Below are 23,726 nucleotides of genomic sequence, written 5' to 3' on the forward strand. Positions count from 1 at the left end.
ATTTGGAGTGGCAGTTCTTCCTTCGCCTACTGGGAGTGTTGTAACAATGGCCCTTTAACTTTGCAAGGGGAAACATGAACTAAAGGAAAAACATCTGGATCGGTATAGTTATTAGCTGAACGACTTTATATTCAGCAGCCATAAATCAATAATTGATAAAGCAAACAGTAAATAAAAAAATATACTGTCCCTGCTTCTTTCCCTAACAAACAAAAGAAACAAACAATCAACAATATGTTCACAAATCCCTCCCGACAAAAACTAAACACGCTTCAATAAATGATGCTGTTGCTGTCTGTAAAAAACATAAGAAAAAAACCTAAACATTTAGTTTACTTACACTAAACATCTAGTTGCCCCCCACCAGTATGTCTGCAGCTACTATGCCACGCCCCCCGTGGTGACGACACGTTGGCAAGCACTATAGGAACACAGAGGGGGCGGGGCTTAGGCAATTACAACTTGATCCCAATTGGCCGTCTAAGAGCACCTACCAAATTTGGGGCATTTAGCCTGCTGGGAACCGGAATTATGGTTGTTTAAACCCCAGCCAATTGGAACACAGAGGGGTCGGAGCAATGGTGCACCCAAGGGCCACTGGTGGGGCCCCTGGGTGCCACCAACTGGCTATTCTGACAGCAGACCCTTGACCTTTGTTGGGACCAAGTTTGGTGCGGATCAGAGCAACGGTGCGCCTCTCAGGTCCGTTTGTTACGTCCACTGTCCGCCCACTGCCCGTTGACCCTCTAGGCAATTTTAATATAGGATAGGCGACAGTATTGCTAACTAGGAATGAACAATAACAATTCATGATTTGAATAATGTGGTGTCCAACATTACACCAGCTTATGTCAAAATAATAAAATACTGAATAACAATAATATTTATCATCTTTCCCTCTTTATTGTCTCCGCCAGGCCGAAGGCATGGCGAGAGAGTATGTTTTACCCTCCGTCCGTCCGTCCGTCCGTCCGTCCGTCCGTCCGTCCGTCCGTGTGTCCATCCGTCCGTGTGTCATTCTGTCTGTGTACAGCTAATCTCCGGCACCGTTGACTTGATTGCAGCGAAACTGTGCACACACACTCCCTGGATGCCACAGCAGAACCTCTGCCTCAAATTTTTCACATGGGCCTGTTATAGCGCCACCAGGAGGCCGATTTGTGCAAGACATATCATATTCAGATTTTTCATATTCCATCCTGATTGGAATTTTGCACGCATATTTCCACTATGCCGAGGACGAATTGCCACTAGAAAATGTTCAAATCAGCCTCATGGAGGCGCTATAACAGGCCGATTCGTGTTTTTACCTATAACTGCACCGATCTGTGTAAAACTTTGTAAGCGCACTCCCTAGAGGTCAAGGAAAAACCTTTGCCCTGCATTTTTCACATCTGTCTTTTATAGCACCACCAGGAGGCCGACATATGTAAAAAAATATATATATATTACTCCTTCCGATTTTATCCAAATTTCACGCAAATCGGTACACATGATCTCCATAGTCATGTGATCAGGACGGATGTGTTTGATTTGTCATATTCCATCCTGATTGGTTAAGATTGACATCTAAAGTTTGCAGTAGTGGCTTGTTTTGAACAAAATGCTGCAAATCACAGCGTCCGATTGCGGTCAAACTTAGCACACACATTCACACTATGTTGAGGAGCAAATGCCACCCTTTTAACATTGACCTGTTATAGCGCCACCAGCAGGTCTAACTTAGCAGAACAAATTTTTTGAACAAAATGCCTGAAATCATGAATGCAGTGTCCGATTGCCGTGCAAGGCCTAAGAAGAAATGGCACCCTTTTCACATTGGCCTATTATAGCGCCACCAGGAGGCCACAATAACTTACCTGACCTGGCGGAGACCTGTGCTCCGAGGAGCACTTTTTCTAGTCTCTCTCTCTTTCTGTCTCTTTCTACATGTCAGTGCAATGCAAACTATGATAATATGGACAATATGCACACACACACACACACACACACACACACACACACACACACACACACACACACACACACACACACACACACACACACACACACACAATAATATAACCTAAAAAGTTTAGTTCACTTACGCTGAACATCTAGATGGTATGGTGATGATCTCTGTGATCCATGTTTGTTTGTCCCCTGACAGATGTACTGTCCAGAGTCTGCAGGGGACAGATTGTCCTTCACCAGCTGAGGACCAGTTGAGATAGATATGTTGTCTCTGTACCAGGTGTAGATGTCTACTGGTGGGTTGGCATCACTGCTGCAGGTCAGAGTCGCTTTGCTGCCCTCAACAACTTCTCCTGGTGGATCCATTGTTACCAAGGTTATTTCTGGGGGGTCTAGGGAGGAATAAAGATTTATGTATTCAATAACACTATTTACTGAGTGTACAGTAAATAAGCGTCATCATCAGGGCTGCCAACTTTCAGAAATTTCTAAGAGTGAGACTTTAACTGTCATAATGCGTTCGGCCGCCGGCCGAAGGCCGGTGGCGAAAAAACATTTTGGGGGCCCAAAATTTAAAAAGGGCCCTTTTTAACGCTGATTTAGAGGAATTTAACATTAAGACTGATGTCTTCATCCCCATGCCAGCTGCTCTCCCTGTCGGCCCCCTCATGCTTATATAGTGTTAATAATTGCATTTATTCATTAATTCTGATGAAAAACACGACTACATTATGCTATTGTTAGTCACATTTATTCAACATTGGGTTTGGACACAGGTTTCACTTAGAGCAAAGGTATTATAATATGTTACTCTCTACCTCCCCCTACAGGCTGGTATTATAATATGTGACTCTCTACCTCCCCTTACAGGCTGGTATTATAATATGTTACTCTCTACCTCCCCCTACAGGCTGGTATTATAATATGTTACTCTCTACCTCCCCCTACAGGCTGGTATTATAATATGTTACTCTCTACCTCCCCCTACAGGCTGGTATTATAATATGTTACTCTCTACCTCCCCCTACAGACTGGTATTATAATATGTTACTCTCTACCTCCCCCTACAGGCTGGTATTATAATTTGTTACTCTCTACCTCCCCCTACAGGCTGGTATTATAATATGTTACTCTCTACCTCCCCCTACAGGCTGGTATTATAATATGTTACTCTCTACCTCCCTCTACAGGCTGGTATTATAATATGTTACTCTCTACCTCCCCCTACAGACTGGTATTATACTATGTTACTCTCTAACTCCCCCTACAGGCTGGTATTATAATATGTTACTCTCTACCTCCCTCTACAGGCTGGTATTATAATATGTTACTCTCTACCTCCCCCTACAGACTGGTATTATACTATGTTACTCTCTACCTCCCCCTACAGGCTGGTATTATAATATGTTACTCTCTACCTCCCCCTACAGGCTGGTATTATAATATGTTACTCTCTACCTCCCCCTACAGGCTGGTATTATAATATGTTACTCTCTACCTCCCTCTAAAGGCTGGTATTATAATATGTTACTCTCTACCTCCCCCTACAGACTGGTATTATACTATGTTACTCTCTACCTCCCCCTACAGGCTGGTATTATAATATGTTACTCTCTACCTCCCCCTACAGGCTGGTATTTTAATATGTTACTCTCTACCTCCCCCTACAGGCTGGTATAATAATATGTTACTCTCTACCTCCCCCTACAGGCTGGTATTATAATATGTTACTCTCTACCTCCCCCTACAGGCTGGTATTATAATGTGACTCTTTACCTCCCCCTACAGGCTGGTAGACAGGCTGGTATTATAATGTGACTCTCTACCTCCCCCTACAGGCTGGTATTATAATGTTACACTCTACCTCCCCTTACAGGCTGGTATTATAATGTTACTCTCTACCTCCCCCTACAGGCTGGTATTATAATTGTACTCTCTACCTCCCCTTACAGGCTGGTATTATAATATGTTACTCTCTACCTCCCCCTACAGGCTGGTATTATAATGTGACTCTCTACCTCCCCCTACAGGCTGGTAGGGCCTGTAATAAAGGCCAATCAAAAAGAAGGCCATCAAATAAAACGATGATTTTTTTAAGTCCACGGAAATAATGAATTTAAAGGTAGGGTAAGTGATTTGCAATTATTAAAATAATTGCAAAATGGGTCTATGTTCTTATAGTGCTCGTTACTATAGAGTGTCCTGTCCATATAAGGAGTCTCCATGTCTCTCCAGCTCTTTATAAAACAGAAAATGCATTTTCGTTTCAGTTTCAGTTTCATTTCCAATTTTATCCAATCAGGTTAAAGAAATCAATCAGGATATAGATTAAACAAGTGAATTTGGAAGTGATGACACTAAGAAATGAGCAGACCAAATTAGAACTGGAACACTATAAAAAATAAAGCTTAAAAAGGGGTACTTTCTCCTGATTGGCTGAGATTTTGAGACCTACCAGTAAATGTATTTTCTGTTTATTAAAGAGCTAGAGAGACGGGGAGACTCCTGTTACTGAACAAACACTCTGTAGCAATGATTACTATCAGAATATAGTCCTTAAACCTTTAAAAAAAATACTTTTTGTTTTAACCCAAAAATATCACTTACCCTACCTTTAACTTGAAGGTTAAGGATGATTTAATTGTAATATAGTACAAGAATAGTGTAACTACTGTATCTGTAAAATATAACCCATTTATTTCATAAAATTATGTATTGGGTTATAGCCTATTTGTCTCAATATTTGTCACATTCAGCCCTGGACTTCACTGACTGTAGGGGTCACATTAATCACATTAGAATCACAGATTAGAGATTTTATGTATTTTCCCCTATTTTCTGTATTTTTCACTATTTAAAATATATAGTATTTCTTAATTTTTTATAATTATAGCTCGTAGATTGGCTTTTTTCACCATTTGAAATTGTTTTAAAATAAAAGGTAAACAGTTTTCCCAACCGACAGAGAGTCAGAGACAATATTTTGCCTATATATGGTTCTGTATTAGTGTATGAGTCAGTTTTAGCAGATTTCATTCTAACTAGCCCATACCCGGTCGACCCAAGACGGACACCAAGACGGACGGACAGACAGAGGTTACTCCAATTATATAGTAGGATTAGGAGGATTAGGATTATAGGATTAGGATTATATAGTAGGATTGGCTACTGTAGACTGCCTATCAATTTCATGGGCCTGGGTAGGGCCACCTGGCCTGGCGGATATCTGCCCTGTTGCGCAGCAGCACGTCAGCAAGTGAAGGAAATGAATAAATACAAATAAACATAATGTTTTGATGGATAAATGCAAATGATTAAATCATATATATATCTTCGCTGTCAGGCCGAAACCTTGTATTTCCATATTTCAACTTTATGTTTTTTCATAAATGAATGCCTTACTTCAGCGGTTCTCAAACTGGGGTCCGGGGACCCCCAGGGGTCCTTGAGGAGTTACATGACTTTAACTATGAGAGTGTTCCATTTGTACACTCTCAGAGTTAGGATTTCTTAGTATAGATTGGGGTCCCAGAGATAGCAAAGAGGTATCAAATGGGGGTCCGTGGCCTAATGCTTATTAAACTGGGGGTCCATGAAATTAAAAAGTATGAGAACCACTGCCCTACTTCATCATACAAGAGTGTCACACTATAAGAGTACAAATAGCCGATCTACAAACTCCCAACATGCCGAGATATGATGTGTTGTGAGCTTGTAGATCAGCTATTTTCACAAATTACAATTTCCTATAGTATTGTTTGTTGATTACTTTTCATGCGGTAATGCTATTTTATATTTCATTTCTTCCTTCTTTTTTTTGTATTAAAAAGGTCTTTTAAAAAAATGGTCACTTTACTGTCATCTGGGGACCCCCCCCAAACAAAAAAAATTACGTGGGGACCCCCCTGGGCCTTGTGGGTCCCGACACACAGGTTGAGAACCAGTGATTTGACTAACACTGCTAGTCACAGTTTGTTGTTAAACCCACCAGCAACATGTATGCTGCTCACCAGCAGCCTGTGTAACGTTTAAGTCTCATGTAGTCAGACCCACCATTTCATCAGAATAAAATGATTTGTAAAGATAATGTGTTTGTAAAAAGGAGGTGGTTAAGTTATCTACTGTTTGACCCGCTTCAGAATCAGTCACGGCATATTGAGGCGCTGACACAGACGCGTCGGTCGGCGTTTCACCTTGTATACTTTTTAATTTCTCCACCAAAGTGTTGTGCTTCCTTAAATCCTTCTCCTTGGCTAGAGAGACGCAATGACCCGCCTTAAGCTGCCTCTGATTGGTTTGTATTAGTGACAGCGTCATGTGAACCGTGGCTGCAGTCCATCCCATCGCGCAGCGCACCTCCCCAAATCTGGAAAAGTCGTCCTAAAACACCCTCGCCCCCGGTCTAATGCGGCGGCCACCGTCCGCGAAAAAAGGGTGGCAGTGTGTTTTAGGACGAGGCTTTCCACCCGGTTGCTCTTTTTTTTTTTTTTTTGCTGTGAGAGGGGGGAAAAGCGTGAGAAATGGCAAGTGTGGCGTGAGGCGTGAGAAGAGGTTAAATTGCGTGACTCTCACTCTCAAAGGGTGAGAGTTGGCAGCTCTGGTCATCATTCTTCACTATACTGAACAATAGCAATAATTCATGCTTTGAATAATGTGGTGTCTAACATTACACCAGTTTTGGTCAAATTTTGTTTATTATGATTCATTTTTATTTCATTTTCTCCGAACTTTGGTGTATTTTGTCGATCTAATTCAATTCAAGCGCATTTTTATCATATTTCCCTCTTTCTCTCTATTGTCTCGTTCTAGGTGCAATACAAACTATGATACTACTAGTCCATACCTGTCGGGGATATGAGCACCCAAAGTATGTGCAGTTTGGGTTATGCGCTGTGCACAGACAGTATATCAGGGATGGAAAGTGACTTTGTACCTGCAACGGTTCCAAAACACACATGCATGCGTCCTGTCGCCGCGTCGTGGACCCACAGCGGACACACACACAAACACGCTCATAAACAGTTCCAACACACACACACACACACACACACACACACACACATCGCGAACCCACAGCGAACACACACACACACACGCGCGCCCGCACGCCGATGGTATGTAGTAGTGGTTGGTATTTAATGACCTTAGTCATAAAGGCTTCCTCTAGGCTATGCTAGGGTGCAGGCTATCTCTAATACAGACACTTCATCAACAACAACAACATGTGGTGTATTAGCTGTCAGAGATGTAAATATGTCTGGGTTATCTTATCACAGAGATGGAACATAGATGAAATGACACAGAAATGTTTGTACATTCTCAATGTACAGATGCATGATATTTTGATATGTCCTTCGCTATGAGTTCAATATTCTATTGTGACGTGCTGTGTACATCCCTTTGTATGCATAGCAACCATTCAATGTGTGACAGTGTTTGAGTCACCTGTTCTGTGGTGCGCGCACGCACACACACACACACACACACACATACACACACACACACACACACACACGCGCACGCGCACACGCACACGCACACGCACACAGATAACATTTAATCCTAATTACATTAAATACTCACAGTGAACATCAACAGTGACTTCAGGTGAACTGGTTGTAGCGATGTTGTTCATTGCCTGACAGTAATATGTTCCACTGTCACTGGGTTTGATGTTAGAGATGGTCTCCAGTTTCTTCTCTGCCACTATAGTTCTGTCTGTGAAAATGATGTAACTATGGATTGGTGGATTTGATCCACTGCTGCTGCAGGTGAAAGTGACTGAGCTTCCTTTGACAACATCTCCTGGTGGACTTACTGCCAAAAGGACATTCTTGGGACCATCTGTTGGTAAAACATTTGTCACTTTAAAAGCTCTACATCATTAATGAACCATAGAATTTAATTTAATTTAATTGAAACTAGAAAAAGTGCTCCTCGGAGCACAGGTCTCCACCAGGTCAGGTAGGTTAGTGTGGGCCAGCAATGTTTGGACTTCGCCAATCAGGCTGGAATGTGAAACATCGAACGGATCCGTCTTGATCACTTGACCAAAGAGATAATTTGTAGCGATTTACGCGATTTTTGGACAACATTTGTAGGAGTAATATAAAGAAAATGGTTCTCAAAAATCTGCCTCCTGGTGGCGCTATAATAGGGCAATGTTGAAAGGGTGGTATTTGTCCCTCAACGTAATGCAAATATGCGTGCAAAGTTTTATTTCAATACTCCGCTCCGAGGTCTCACTATGGTAGAGCGCCCCCTAGCGTGAACACAGAAGCATTTTCTTGATACAATTTCAGACAAAGTCCATTTGGCTGGATTCTGATTCGCTCCCCTGACCTGGAGGTCCCGCCCTCCGTCTATATAGTCAGGGGGCGGATCTTCACTCGTTCCTTCATTATTGTTTTCGTCTGAATGCAGAACTCATTTCCTCAGTTTCGCCGAAGGTTTGATAGCTTAACTCATTCAGTGCCATGGACGTCTAAGACGTCCAATATATCATAAGCCCAGAGTGCCATGGACGTCTAAAATGTAAAAAAAAAAGTTATATATGAAAAATTAAGAAAAAAAAAAAAAAAAAAGATATCATGATTTGAAGATTTGCTGCTCCATTCACTTCTTGTTTAACTTATTACTTAAAAAGGCTGTATCTCGGCTCCTGTGTACTTTTTTCTTACAATGTATTTTTGGCCCTGGCACAGGGACAACACAGCCAGAAATAAGTCTGGCACACTACGTTTCAACAGTCCAGGATCGACTTCTGTGATCAGAGCAACGGTTCGCCTCTCTTTTTCACGTCCACTGTCCGCTGACCGACCCTCTGGGCAATTATATGCTAACTAGGAATTAACAATAACAATTATGATTTGAATAGTGTGGTGTCTAACAATACACCAGCTTTGGTCAAAAAATATATATACTGGATAACATAAATTATCTCAAAGCACTTATTTATCATCTTTCCCTCTTTCTTTCTCTCTCTCTCTCTCTCTCTCTCTCTCTCTCTCTCTCTGCCTCTTTCTACATGTCAGTGCAATGCAAACTATGATTATATATATAATATGGACAATATGTGAACTGCACACACACACACACACACACACACACACACACACACACACACACACACACACACACACACACACACACACACACACACACACACACACATACATTATAACCTAAAAAGTTTAGTTCACTTACGCTGAACATCTAGATGGTATGGTGATGATCTCTGTGATCCATGTTTGTTTGTCCCCTGACAGATGTACTGTCCAGAGTCTGCAGGAGACACATTGTCCTTCACCAGCTGAGGACCAGTGGAGATAGATATGTCATCTCTGTACCAGGTGTAGATGTCTACTGGTGGGTTGGCATCACTTCTGCAGGTCAGAGTCACTTTGCTGCCCTCAACAACTTCTCCTGGTGGATCCATTGTTACCGAGGTTATTTTTGGGTGGTCTAGGGAGGAATAAAGACTTATATATTCAAATAACAGTATTTACTGAGTTTACAGTATATAAGCGCCAGTATTCTTCACTATACTGAACAATAGCAATAATTCATGCTTCGAATAATGTTTCTAACATTACATCAGTTTTGTTCGAAATAATCAAACACTGTACAATCATATAAATCCTTCCCCACCTGTCCCACACTTGTCTTTTTTCATATTTGTTGATTATGATTTATTTTTATTTAATTTTCTCCAGAACTTTGGTGTATTTTGTGGATCTAATTAAATTCAAGCACATTTTTTATCATATTTCTCTCTCTATTGTCTCGTTCTAGGTGCAATACAAACTATGATACTATGGACAATACAAACTATGATACTACTACTCCATACCTGTCGGGGGATATGAGCACCCAAAGTATGTGCAGTGTGGGTTATGCACTGTGCACAGACAGTATATCAGGGATGGAAAGTCACTTTGTACTTGGTACCTGCAACAGTTCCAACACACACATGCGTGCGTCCTGTCACCGCGTCGTGGACCCACAGCGAACACACACACACACACACACCCGCTTATAAACAGTTCCAACCAGGGGCGTCACGCCCATTCACTGTGCGTACGACACGACACCCTCACTCTCACAGATCCGTGATTTCATACTTTTTGTCTGGCTGTTTTTCTTTTTTTCCCCGTTCCATAACATAAAGCTGCTGATTTCATCCCAATTGCGTGAAGTAGGCTACCTGGCTACTTCTATTTCCAGTAGTATTTCAAAAATAAAACGTGTGTTGAATTATAACATTGCAAGTATAGATTAAAATAACTCTTATTTTGAAATGTGATTTTTTTTAAAAATGGAAACAGCTTTCTGGGGGCTCCTTGACTAACGTGCGTCGAAGCGTCAAGCCTTTACGTTGACGTTCTCAAAAAGTAAACAACACCGGACCGACGTGGGACATCACATTATGGAATATAAAGACTTTGGGGTAAAAGTTAATATTTACCACCATGCTCTCTGAAACCAAGACAATGTGGGCCTATGGAACAAAAGTGTGTCCTCTGTCGTCATCTTTGTAGAAGGTGAGTAACTTAAGTAATTAATCTAATGCTGACGGAGGTGGAAAGTAACTAAGTACATGTATTCAAGTACCTACTGTACTTGAGTTTAATTTTAAGGTATTTTTTACTTGACTGGAGTATTCCAATTTGCAATAATTTTACTTCTATTCCAATACATCTCAGAGGCAAATATTATACTTTTACTCCACGACAATTATTTGAAAACTTTAGCAACTACTAGTTGCTTTGTAGATTTGAATTGTTATGACAAAACATACATAAACCACTTCAGCCCTATTTAAACTTTGGCTATTTGAAAATAGCCGATCTACAAGCTCACAAGTGATGCAACGCGTTGTGAGCTTGTACATCCCCATCTGAAAATGTTTTGTGCCAGGGACCCCCAGAAGAGAACATTTGTCTTACAAATTAAAAAGTATTAAAAAAAAATGTTCAAATACTGCACAAAAATAGCAGATGTACAAGCTTGCATCACGGGTGAACTGGTTTTAGAGTATTTGGTATTGTACAGTATGGTCAAATTGGACAATATAGCTCTGTTTTCATCATGTGTATCATGGGTGCAGCCATGGGTGGGCCTGGGTGGGCCTGGGTGGGCCGTGGCCCACCTACATAGAAAGCTGGCCCACCCAATCGATTTTGCAAAAAAATAATATATATATTTTAATTCATTTTAAATGTTTTGATAATAAATCGGTAAAATCAGGCAAAAATAAGAACTAAAATATAGCTGCAAGCAGCAATAAGCGAGTTCGAGGGATAAGGCAGAGGCAGGAAGAGGCAGGCAGAGAGAGAGAGAGAGAGAGAGAGTGAGAGAGTGAGAGAGAGAGAGAAGAGGTGAACATGCATTAATTAACAAAGTCATGATATTTGGAATGGTTAAATTGGGGTTTGAACCAGGGACCTACAGACTGGCAGGTAGACAGTGTACTGACTGAGCCATTGGATAGACAGAATTGGATTTCATGTGTGGTAAGTTATCATACAGCATGGATTGCTTATTATATATATACAAGCTCATAACGCGTCACATTGTAGATCGGCTGTATGTGGTTACTGTAGGTGTTGTATTAATAATTAAATCTGCAAAGTAACAATAACTAAAGCTGTCATATGCTGTAATTGTAGTAGAGTAGAAGTGACAAAAATGGAAAGTAAAGTAAAAGTACCTCAAAAATTGTACTGTGCATTGTACGCGTTTGTATTGGTACTTGAGTAAATGTACATAGTTACTTTTCAGCACCATTGAGGAGCCAATGACTATGTATCACCAGGTGCACTGATTGCTAGAGTGCAGAGGGACATGGGTTGATATTAATGGTCTTAACTCAAAATGTATATATCACACAGCTTAGATTTTTTTTATTAAATCCGACAGTGATGAAACAAGAAAGAATGACATAGATGTCATGGTGAACGAGCGTTGGCAGTGGCTGGATGTTTTTGGGATGCAGGTTTGTGAGGGCAGGCTGGTATGGCAGATGGTGGATTGTTGGTATGTGTGATGTGTGTAATTTGTGGTATGTATTGTTGATTGATTGTTGTGGTTGTTATCGGTTGTTAGAACATTTTTGGGAATGTATGCAAATGTGAGCAAATGAGGGTAGTTAGTTGAGTGAGTAGGAAATGGAAACAAGCTAAATGTGTGGAAGCTAAAGTGCAAGTAAGTGAAACAAAAGAAGAGTTGATTTAGATGAGTTGTGTGTAGATGGTTTTTATTGAAATAGCAGAGCAGTTACATTGTACAGGTGTTGTTGGCTCATGAAAGTAGCAGTACATTATTAGTTGCAAGATACATTTGTGTAAAAGCAATGGGAAGTACGGAAGTAAGACATGTTTAATTGTATACGCAGAATTCAGCAATGTAAAGGTGGTTGGGGTTCTGCAAGTTAGGGTAAAGGCTTTATTCTTGTTTTGTGAGTGTAATGGAAATGGGTTCATGGTCAGAGTAGTAGCAAGTGTGTATTTGGATGTTTGTGCAGGTGTATTGTGGAGTTAAACGTATGTATATTTGATCGAGGCATCTGCCGTCCATGTGTGTGGATGTAGGTGGTAGTATGGCTGGTTGGAAGCTGTGGTGTTGTAAGAGTTGCTTGAGTGGATGGTTTGGGTGTTGTCTTTGGCAGAAATTCTCCCATGAGAATGTGGGCTTTGGTGTGGTCGGCAAATTTATGTAAGAAATGTGTGTGAGTTTGTGTAGATCTACAGATGTTTGTGACAATTAAGTCATTAGATGAAATGGAGGTAATTTGGAAAGTGTCATGTGTGGTGTGTTTTAACAAGGCAAAGTCTGGTGGAAAGTATGTTGCGATGCCTTTTCCACAGCCTGCGTTATTGAAGTGTTGTTGTTTATGTTGTAGTGTGTAAGGGAGAGTTGATTGTGGAGTTGTTGGGAGCCAGGTTTCTTGTAACAAAATGAGCTGTGCAGACATGAGCTCATAATGGGATTTTATGTCTTGTATGTGGGCTGGGAGTGAGCGTACATTCAAGGACATTATTTGAATCATGGAAGGTGTGTTATGTTGTTGTTGGGTGATGTCAATGAGTTCGAGCCTGTTATGTTCTGTATGAGCAGAGGGCCATGGTTTAAATAGGTCTTTATTTTGTGGAAGTGATTCTAGTATGAATAGTTGTGAGATGCACTGTACGCGTGAGAGCATAACGTATGGCATTGACAGCTCTATTCTGTGCCAGTTTTCCCAGCCGCAACGCTACCCTTAACCTGATAATGGAGCTGCACCGCCCCAATAGGTTATTCTAGCACCTGCTCTACCCGTGACCATTATGCCGACACCGTTATTTGCGCATGGAGGTGTGCCCGTGGGCGTGTTGTTGCTATATCCCCCACATTGCAATTCTACAGACACACATGGGTACGGCTTGGGGAGGGGGGATAGTGGATTCTAGAAGCACCCGCTGGTTTATAAAATCACCCGTCAAGTGCACACAGACACTACAATGGCTTTGTGCGTTGGACCATGAGCCGTGTTGCCAGCCTTGGAGAGAAATAAGCAACCGCAGTCCGCAGGTCTATGAAAACAAAAAGAAGCAACTATAAGGCCACATGAGCACTTCAAACTACTAACTAGAGCTTTCATATCCCCTAAATATTTCAGCCCGGCTCGACTAATAATTGACAAATTAGACCCAGCCCAGCCCGTCAGTAATTTTTTTATAGAAGCCTTATTTCTCATTAAATCTTGGTAATTCGTTAAGAACAGGAGTCATTCTACCCTATTCCAACAGTCTATATTGTATTTAAAAAACAGCTTGGAGCAAATAGGGCTATATAAATATATACACAGCCCCATAACCATTTTAAAAATGATTATGGTTATTCTATGAAATATATGTTTCATAGAATAACCGTAATCATTTTTGCGATGGAGAAATCACATCCAATGTTACCTTCTAGGCTACTGCCGCTGCCTGTGCTGTCATTTGAAGAAATAATCCAACATTTACTTTGAGGTGAAAAAGACATGAAGAAAGCTCAATAGTCTGAAGATGTCATGTTATGGTTTAAACTTTAAAGGGGGCTCGATCTGCTGCTGCGTCATGACAAGACAGCTGAGTGATTTGACCTACTTTTGAGTTGCGCTGCCCTGTTGATTAATTATTTGGCATCAGCTGTGTAAGAAATGAATATATAACTATTTTAAATGGCTTTCATATACTCTTGGGGATCTGACTAATATGACAAGTTGCTTATTGTGAACACAATAGCCTACGCTACAAATTAATTAATATGTGAATTTATTTGGATGTAAAAAAAACGTAGACCCGGCTCAGCCGGTGCCGACGGGCCGGGTCGGGTCCCGTTGGGTTTGGGCTAAAATCTTAAGCACTTACATTTTTTATAAGATGATCGGATCATAGTGTGATTTTCATTTTGGCTGCTGTCTCATTAAACCCATGCTGCGGGTGAATATTATATTATAGCCTATATTATATATATTAGCCTGCTATATTATTATTATATTCCCAGCGTAAACGCTACGTTCATGACCCCCCAAAATAACCATATTTGAACTGGGGACCCCCCCATTTTGTTTGACTCGGTTCCACAGATAAATATTGTGAAAATAGCAGATCTACAAGCTCGCCAGGCGTTGGGTGCTCCATTGTGGTCTCGACCCACAGGTTGAGAACCACTGCATTAAAAGCTCCAAGCAAGTTACATGTCTAGTAGGCTATGTTGTTGACCACGTAATGTAATGTTTTTGGTTTAGTGATAGGCTACTCCGTGGCGCGCGCGCCTCATTGTATGCTGTCCAAAATAACAGATCTGTAAGCTGTCGACACGACATGACGCAGCGCCGTTGATAGCTTGTATGTCTGTTATTTTGGGTAGGTAGGCGACGCACATACGCATCGCAGCAATGTGTCTGGGTTTGAGAGGCTTTGATTGATGTAAACTTAAAGTTTAGCTCTGTTCGGGATTACTGAACAAAGGTGGATGATGAAAGATAACGGGGACAATATGGATGTAAGTTAACTTTAACTGCGTCACTTCAGAGGAAACTGGTGGTCCCTGGCACTAACCTCGTGGTTGGACATACAGTCAGTGGAAAAAGCATGCACATTTTTTACTTTAGTAAAAGTATCAATACTGCAATGTAGAAAATGTAAAATGACTATGTTATAAGTAAATGTCCGGCATAAAAAATGTGCTTGAGTAAAAGTACAAAAACATTGGTATCTAAATGTACTTAAAGTACCAAAACTAGAAAGTAGGCTACTCATTATGCAGAATATCCCATTTAGTCCTTGGGCCAAACCCCAAAATCTCACATATCGGTACCACCTGGGATGGCAAATTCTAGTTGGGATTTTTTTATTCCTATACATCCCTAGATATTATTTTTGTATGATAGACCTTCCTGAGGCCCAGCTAAATTGGGGTTATCAGCTGCTAAAGTTACCACCCCCCATTGAAAAATGGCATTTTAGACACATGTGCATATCTTGGTATTGGCTCACGTTCAGGACATATTACAATGTTTTATATTTTATGTTTGGTATCATTTTTAAGGGGACACTTTGAGCTTTCATTCAAGCCCTTTGGTGACTATGTATGATAAGTACAGTGGTCACTGGAGCTCTTCAAACCTTTAATAACCTTTTTTTTCTCACAATTTCCGCCTAAACCATATATTTTCTTTTAGTTCTGTGGCATCAAGAAACATCAGAGACTCAAAACACAACAACTGGAATACTGACATGACCCTAAGGATTCAGGAAATGTATAATTTACCCATAGTATTTCATTCTGAGGTGGTCATTTTCAGCCTTATCTTAAACAAGCACTTTTTATGAGAAATAGACCGGTCAATAGGCATATAAGAAAGAGTACCACTAAACCTCCCTAAACATTGATACAAAAGGGTTTTCAATTGATTCTGGTACCTTTAGGCATGCTTGAGAACATCCCAAATATCCAGGAAAATATACTTAGCAGAAAGGCATAATTTTCAAGATGGCATCCAAGATGGTTGCCAGGAGCTTAAAATGTCTATATCTCAATTACCATTCAACCTAGAAAGTTGATTTTGGTGTCGTAACCCTAGGTTTTGGATATCATCGCCCCCTGGCGATCACACAGAGCACACACTGGACTCCCGAATTCCAATTCCTATTGGATAGGGTCGTGTGATGCAAAACACCGGCGACCGGTGGGGGTATAAATACCATTGCGTCACATGGACTCGCCCTCTGAAACCTTCCACTCTGCACGCCACACTGCGCACAGAGGGGGTTAAAAACATAAGTACCTTACTTACGCTATTAATAAAACCTGTGTTACATACGTAACCTAGGGTTATTATAGCATAGCTTCGTAAGGTACTTACTATGGGACACATAAACGTCCCCCGGGGGAGCCCATGTTTAACCAACCCTACCCAAATGCTTGCCCAAGGCCGCAGGTCCTGCCCTCGGCAGGACCATGGCCCCCAGGCAACCCAGACCCTGTGGGTCAGGAAGCAAAAGGATTTATGGTAAGACCTTGACAGACATAAGTCCTGTCCCTAGTCACCAGCCCAGACAGACCCTGGTCTGACCGGCTCGCGACAGAGAAACCAAGGCCTCCTCCTCCCGGACCATGCCTAGCAGGTCCAGAGAGGGCTTGAGGGGCCAGCCAGGCAGAGAGAGAGAACATGCCCCCAGGCATGTCTTGCATTCCCTGGCCTGATCCAGCTGCTGCCCACAAGTAGGAAGAAACCACATGCCCTTAGGCATGTGTTCACCTAGCTTGAGCCAGCTCCTACACCCAGGATCGTGCGCGCCATCTCAGATGCCGCCACGTCCAGGCTGTAGAAAGATGCAAAGGTCAAAGGTGACGACCAGTCAGCGGCAGAGCATATCTCCTGCATTGACACCCCTTTGCAAAGGGCCCAAGATGCAGCTACACTCCGAGTAGAGTGGGCCCTCAGTCCCAACAGGACAGCGGCACCACTACTCACATATGCCAACCGAATCGCCTCCACGATCCATCTGGACAGAGTCGGTCTAGCCACCGCCTTCCTCTGACCCCGGCCAAAGGAGACGAAAAGCTGAGATGACTCACGATTGGCCGCCGTCCTCTGACAGTAGAGCCTTAAGGCCCTCACTGGACAGAGACAGTGCAACCGTCTGTCCTCCGCCGAAATGAACGGTGGAGGATGGAAGGCCCCCAGTTCTACTGGGGCCTGGGCAACCGCGCCGGTCTTAGACACAAACGTCAAGTTGGGTTTCAGCAAAACCCTCTTGCCGTCGTCTGAAAACCACATGCAGTCCTCGCTCACAGAGAGCGCTTGCATGTCACTGACGCGTTTCGCCGTGCAAAGGGCCACCAGAAGCACCGTCTTGAAACTCACGATCTTCAGATCTAACGTTTCAAGAGGCTCAAAGGGGGGCCGACACAGTGCGTCCAGCACCACAGTCAGGTCCCACTTAGGGAACAAAGGTCTGTTCACTGGCCTAGCACGCTTGGCGCCGGCCATAAACCGTCGCACCAGCGAGTGCTTGCCCACCGACTGGCCATCGAACCCATCGTGGCAGGCGGTGATGGCAGCCAGGTACACCTTGATGGTGGAGAAAGCCAAATCATGATCCAATCTGTCCTGCAGGTAGATCAGAATGCTTCTCACAGGGGCCTGAAAAGCCACCACCGGAGGTGATTGCTCCAGGCACCAGGTCTCAAACATATTCCACCTAACGTCGTACTGACTGTCTGGTAGAATCTGCCCTAGCCCCCTGTATAGTGGCCACCACTGCAGGGGGCAGGCCTTGCGAGTTTAGACTCGACCTTTCACGGGGTACACCCACAGATGCAGAGCCTGGGGGTTCTCGTGCCAAACCTCGTCCCCGCCTTGCCTCAGAAGGTCTCTGAGCAGGGGGAGAGGCCACGGCTCGTCGTAGAGGAGGGAAAAGATCTCCGTCCTCCACGTGCCCCATGCTGGTGCTACCAGCAGAACCATCCCACCCCGGGTCCTGATCCTCTCCAACGTTGGACGGATCAGACCCAGGGGTGGAAAGGCAAAAAGTAGACCGCTCGGCCACTCGAGCTCTGGGAGGAGTCCCACAACCCCCGGGCTGAGTAGCCTTCGTGGACAGCCCCCCAACCTGAGAGGCTGGCGTCCGTGGTTATCACCTTCCAGGACACTACAGCGCCTATCTTGACCCCTTCGGACAAGAAGGTCGCCTGTGTCCACGGTTGGAGTGACAAAACACAGCGTGGTGACACTACCACTTTCCGAGAGCCCATGGAGTGCGGTATCCTCAGAGACCACATCCATCTCTGGAAAGGTCTCATGTAGAATCTGCCCAGCTGGATCAGGTGTATGGCCGAGGCCATGAGACCCGCAGCTTGCATGCATGTCCTGTACGTGACTTTGCGCCCTAGGCGCATGGAGCGCACACATGCCAAGAAGCTCGTTATCCTGTCCTGGGACAGGCGCGCCATCATCGTGGTGGAATCCAAGGATATCCCCACGAAGGTGGCTTGTTGGGATGGAATCAAAACGCTCTTCTGAGCGTTGATTGTGAACCCCAGGGACTGCAGGTGCGCAATGGCCATCTCCGTGTGCCGCGCTACCTCTTCCCTCGACTCCGCTGCCAGCAGCCAATCGTCTATGTACGTCGCCAGACGCAGACCCTGCTGACGCAGCGGAGCTATCGCCGCCTCTGTGCATTTCACGAACACCCGGGGGCTCAGTGACATGCCAAAGGGGAGCACCGTGTACTCGTACACTTTGCCTTCATAGCCGAAGCGCAGGAACTTGCGGTGCGGTGGATAGATTGGGACGTGAAAATAGGCATCCTTGAGGTCTATACTCGTCCACCAATCTCCATGACGTATCGTTTGCAACAACGTCGCCGTTGTGAGCATTCGAAAGTTGAAGACCTTCAGAAATCTGTTCAAACCCTTGAGGTTCAGAATAGGTCTTACGGATTGTGGATTTGGATTGTTCTTACCAGTCAGCTGTGACAGCTGTCCCCTTCAGCTTTGATTCCTGAAAAAACTGCTCCACCACCAAATAATAGGCCACACCCACTTCATCAACTACTTTAATTGGACACAGGTTTGTTTAATTTATTAAAAAAAGGAGCAGTGTGATGTCCAAAAAATGTGTTATATAACTTTTAATATGTTGTTGGCTATGAATGAAAATCCGCCTATAGAGAAAAATAACAAAATGTCAAAAAATATAAAAAGCTGCTCCAATGGAAAGGCTATCATATTTTTATTTACTTATATTGGCCCAAAAAACAATTTAGTATAGGTATGGTTTTGCCGACTTAGTGGTACCGATATCTGGTCTGGCCCAAGGACTAATTGCACAAGTTGTCAAATGTGTGACATCTTTTGAAAATAGCAGATCTACAAGATCTGTGAGCTTGTAGATCGGCTATTTTCGAATGGACGAAATGTTTATAGGGGTGAAGTGGTTAATGTAAGTTTTGTAATAATAATCGAAATCTACAAAGTAATACTGAAGTTGTCAAATAAAAAAAGGTAGGCCTACTGCCACATAACACTACAGGCCTTCACATAATGAACATAGGCCTACTGTAGTGTGCACATAACACTATAAATAGCAAGGTTAACATTAGCCTAGTACTGTAGTAGTTCAGATGACACCTTGTCAAAACAACTATACAGGAAAAAAGCAACATCACTGTGGGTGGAAACACGATCGCATCGTCCGTCACCAGCGTCATGGCCGAACTTCAACCTGTTTTTTGCACTTTCTCCATTACAACCAGAGATGGGAAAAGTACTGACATTCTGTACTCGAGTAGAAGTACAATTACTTGTGTAAAAAACGACTTTGGTAAAAGTAGAAGTACTCATTCAAATAATTACTCGAGTAAAAGTAAAAAAGTACAGGCTCTGAAATTTACTTTATGAGTAAAAGTAAAAGTATTTTTACCGGATATTTCTGTGCAAAGCCAATTTGTACCCCAAGGTTATTAAACTTAAAAGATCCCCAGCAAACACACGTCTTAAAACTGTCCCAGGATTGGTTTCCAAACTGTGATGTGACGAATCATACAAGTAGTCGACCCAACTCTTGAAATCAATAAGTGGTTCTCAACCTGGAAAATATTTGCTTCTCCAAGTAGGCTACCACCATTATAACTGATGTAACTGATGTTACAGTAGCGTAGTCCTACCCCATCCTATTCAGCTATACTACAGGATACAGATAGGTGGGCACTAGGGACATCTGGGCACCTCGATGTAAAATTAGGTCCAAAATGTTAAAAAAAATAATATTTGAAAAATGGTCTAAAGTAAAGTATACATGATGTGAACATGCACGGTACATCATTATCAGACTTAATTTATCATTCAACTTCTAGTTTATGCGCCAAAATGACTAGATATACAGGTTTTGTAGGAATTTGTAGCAATTGTAGAAATATTAGACCTTAATTGTCGAATGTTTATGCATGTTCTAATCATATAGACTTTACTTTAGACCAGGGGTCTTCAACAGGGGGTCCGGGACCCCTAGGGGCTCCTCAGAGCTACTATAGGGGGTCCGGCAAATATTTGTGTGATAGAATGTATTTTTTTTACATTAACCACTTGAACCCTATTGCATCCCTGTTCTCAGGGGAACATTAGCCGAAAATAGCCGATCTACAAGCTCACAACGCCTCGCGCTGCAAGGCGTTGTGAGCTTGTAGATCGGCTATTTTCGGCAAAGAGGTTTGGTGTAGGGGGGAAAAGGAGCAAATCAAGTACTATGTAGCCTATTGAAGGTTTTAAGTGGTCAAATGTCTGAATTTTTTTTTTTTTTTAAACATTAATTTACACAACACTGATGACAGCCTAAGCTATTCTCTGAAATCTATGAAAATGTTTAATCTGCAACACAATTTTATACAATATGTAGTAGGGGTCCCTGCTTCATCTCTCTCAGCTAAGGGGTCCCTGCTTCATCTCTCTCTCAGCTAAGGGGTCCCTGCTTCATCTGTCTCAGCTAAGGGGTCCCTGCTTCATCTCTCTCTCAGCTAAGGGGTTCCTGCTTCATCTGTCTCAGCTAAGGGGTTCCTGCTTCATCTGTCTCAGCTAAGGGGTTCCTGCTTCATCTGTCTCAGCTAAGGGGTCCCTGCTTCATCTCTCTCTCAGCTAAGGGGTCCCTGCTTCATCTCTCTCTCAGCTAAGGGGTCCCTGCTTCATCTCTCTCTCTGCTTCATCTCTCTCTCAGCTAAGGGGTCCCTGCTTCATCTCTCTCTCAGCTAAGGGGTTCCTGCTTCATTTCTCTCTCAGCGAAGGAGTCCTTGGCCTGAAAAACTTTGAAGACCCCTGCTTTATAGACCATTTCCCCCCAATTATTTTTTTTACAGTTTGAACAAAATATTGTACATTGAGGTGCCCAGATGTCTGTAGTGCCCACCTATCCTGTTACCATACAGACAGACAGACAGACAGACAGACAGACAGACAGACAGACACAGCAAGAGATGGCATTAACAACTGTACTGTACTTCATTCAAACACAGCAAGTGAGCCCACTAGACAAGCCTACTTCGAAGTAAACGCACACGCGTGCTCGCGAACGCGCACGCGCACACACACACACACACACACACACACCAGGCTGACATTATGCCGCTCGCTCGCACGTTATGTGCTTGATTTGTCGGTCTATCTGCACTTTGTGTTTGGTTGTTGTAGATGAACTCACCTAATGATGCTGCAGAGGTTGAAAGAGTTTGACAAACTTCAAGCCTTGTTACAACTATGACCGTCTTGATCCAAGGCTACCGCACTTCCACAGTACAACAATGTTTAAGTCAGAGGAGCATGGTTTGGCCAAAACCTGCGATTAATCCACGTGTTGTTGTTTATATTCGTCTCACCCGGTACGCACGCACGCGCACACGCACACGCACACACAAACACACAGGTCTCAGACGCGATCAGACCGACGGTCATAACAGCTCGTGATCAACAGAAACTAACTTCCCCTAAGGACTTCAAAATAAGAGCCACTGGTAATGATTGATTAACTTAGTTTTATTTTGGTGTCTACTTACAAGAAGTATATAGCCATTTGTAGTAACGTGACACACAGAGCTATAAATAATAACTCTTGCGCTTATTTTCGTTTGATCTGCGCGCAACATTACAACTAAAGTAACGAGCCTGTTTTGAAAATGTACTGAGTAGAAAGTACTAGTACTTGTGTTAAAATGTAACGGATAAAAGTAAAAAGTAGTTCGAAAAATAAATACTGAGTAAAGTACAGATACTCCAAAAAAGTACTTCGTTACAGTAACGAAGTACTTGTACTTCGTTACTTCCCATCTCTGATTACAACCCGTACATCTACATAAACGTTCAGGTTTCAAATATAAAGTGCGTACCCCATGGCCATGGATGTTACAATTATATACGGGCCGTCAGAAGTACCCGTGTCTTCCTTATTGTTCAATGAAAAGCATTCTAATTCGATCAATGGCCTCTTTCTCCGAATTTTCTCCATGCTTTCAACTAAGCGACCCTAGTGGTTGGGAGGTGTATTGCACTCTGATACAATGTAACTGTATGAGGAAATGGCCGTCGATCGGATTAAAATGCTTTTTATTGAACAACACGGAATAAACGGATACTGTTGAGGAACCGTTACATCATTATAACGTCCGTGGCCACGAGGTAAGTACTTTATATTTGAAATCTGAACGTTTATGTAGATGTAGGGCCGTAAATGGAGAAAGTGGAAACACCAGGTTGAAGTTCATCAATGACGGTCGTGACAGACGATTGTTTTAAGATCAGTAGTATATCCATTGTCAGACAAACCAAAATACGAAAATATCTCTGGCAAACACAATAACGCACGCTGCGCACGCACGCACGCACGCACACGCACACACACACACACACACACACACACACACACACACACAGACACACACACACACACACACACACACACACACACACTCGCTCGCGCGCCACGAGGGAGGCGGCATGTTGTGGAACCCTGTGTGGAACCTCATCCAGGAGTATAACAGGAGGATAGATTCCATAGCCCGAAGGGACAGTCATGTGTTTGATTGGTTGTTGTTGGTTGTCAGGGCAATATCACAACCAATCGGTGGATGGACATTTAATGAGGACGCGTTTCAGACCCTTTTTTAGCAAACCCGCCCCCCTTTTCCAACCAGACTTACCCAACCCCGCCCCTTTTTCACCGACGCCCCGCCTCTCTTTAAATAGCTTCAGAGGTTAACTCCCCGTTTTGGCCATTTGCCTGTTATCTGTGTTGGAACAGAGCTATCGCTCGTTCAAAAAATCTGTAGTGTAAAAGTTGCACGTTCAATGTGAATGTATATTGTTTTTTGTGTCCTGGTAGATCAGTTGGAAAAGCTCTTGACTCTCAACCGCAAGGTCATGGAATCGAGTTCTGGCAAAAGCAACAAAGCATATGAGTAATCTGGTTCCCTGTTGTATAGAGCACTGTTACAGGTATAGGCTCATGTGTTTGTTAATGTTGCTACCCTTTAAATGGCCATGGCCAATAACGTGGCATTGGGTGCTTAAAGTTAAATATTTGAAAAACTATTATTTCAAAGAAAAAGCCACCAGGCCACTAATGAGTTGTGACAGGTGTGATTGGTGATGAGTGAGAGCAGGTGAGAGGGGTGGATACAATCCATGGGAATAGGGGGAAGGTTGCTGACTAGATGACTCTTTTCTACACCCACCCTCACTAACCTTAACCTCAG

At 42.9% G+C, this 23,726-nt stretch overlaps 1 protein-coding gene across 1 annotated transcript in view; it reads right to left on the reverse strand.

Annotated features, from left to right (window-relative positions):
* Positions 1–23,726, reverse strand: part of LOC308092831 (uncharacterized protein) — a gene marked incomplete at its 5' end in the record, with an annotated part of 121,725 nt that overhangs the window by 19,020 nt on the left and 78,979 nt on the right. The window contains 3 exons of the mRNA XM_080438930.1: positions 2,088–2,345; positions 7,537–7,797; positions 9,160–9,417. Of these exons, the coding sequence (XP_080295056.1) occupies positions 2,088–2,345; positions 7,537–7,797; positions 9,160–9,417 (777 nt within the window). The remainder of the gene's footprint in view (positions 1–2,087; positions 2,346–7,536; positions 7,798–9,159; positions 9,418–23,726) is intronic.

Source organism: Gymnoscopelus braueri (assembly GCF_963280865.1).
Source record: "Gymnoscopelus braueri genome assembly, chromosome: 10".
Classification (NCBI taxonomy): Eukaryota; Metazoa; Chordata; class Actinopteri; order Myctophiformes; family Myctophidae; genus Gymnoscopelus; species Gymnoscopelus braueri.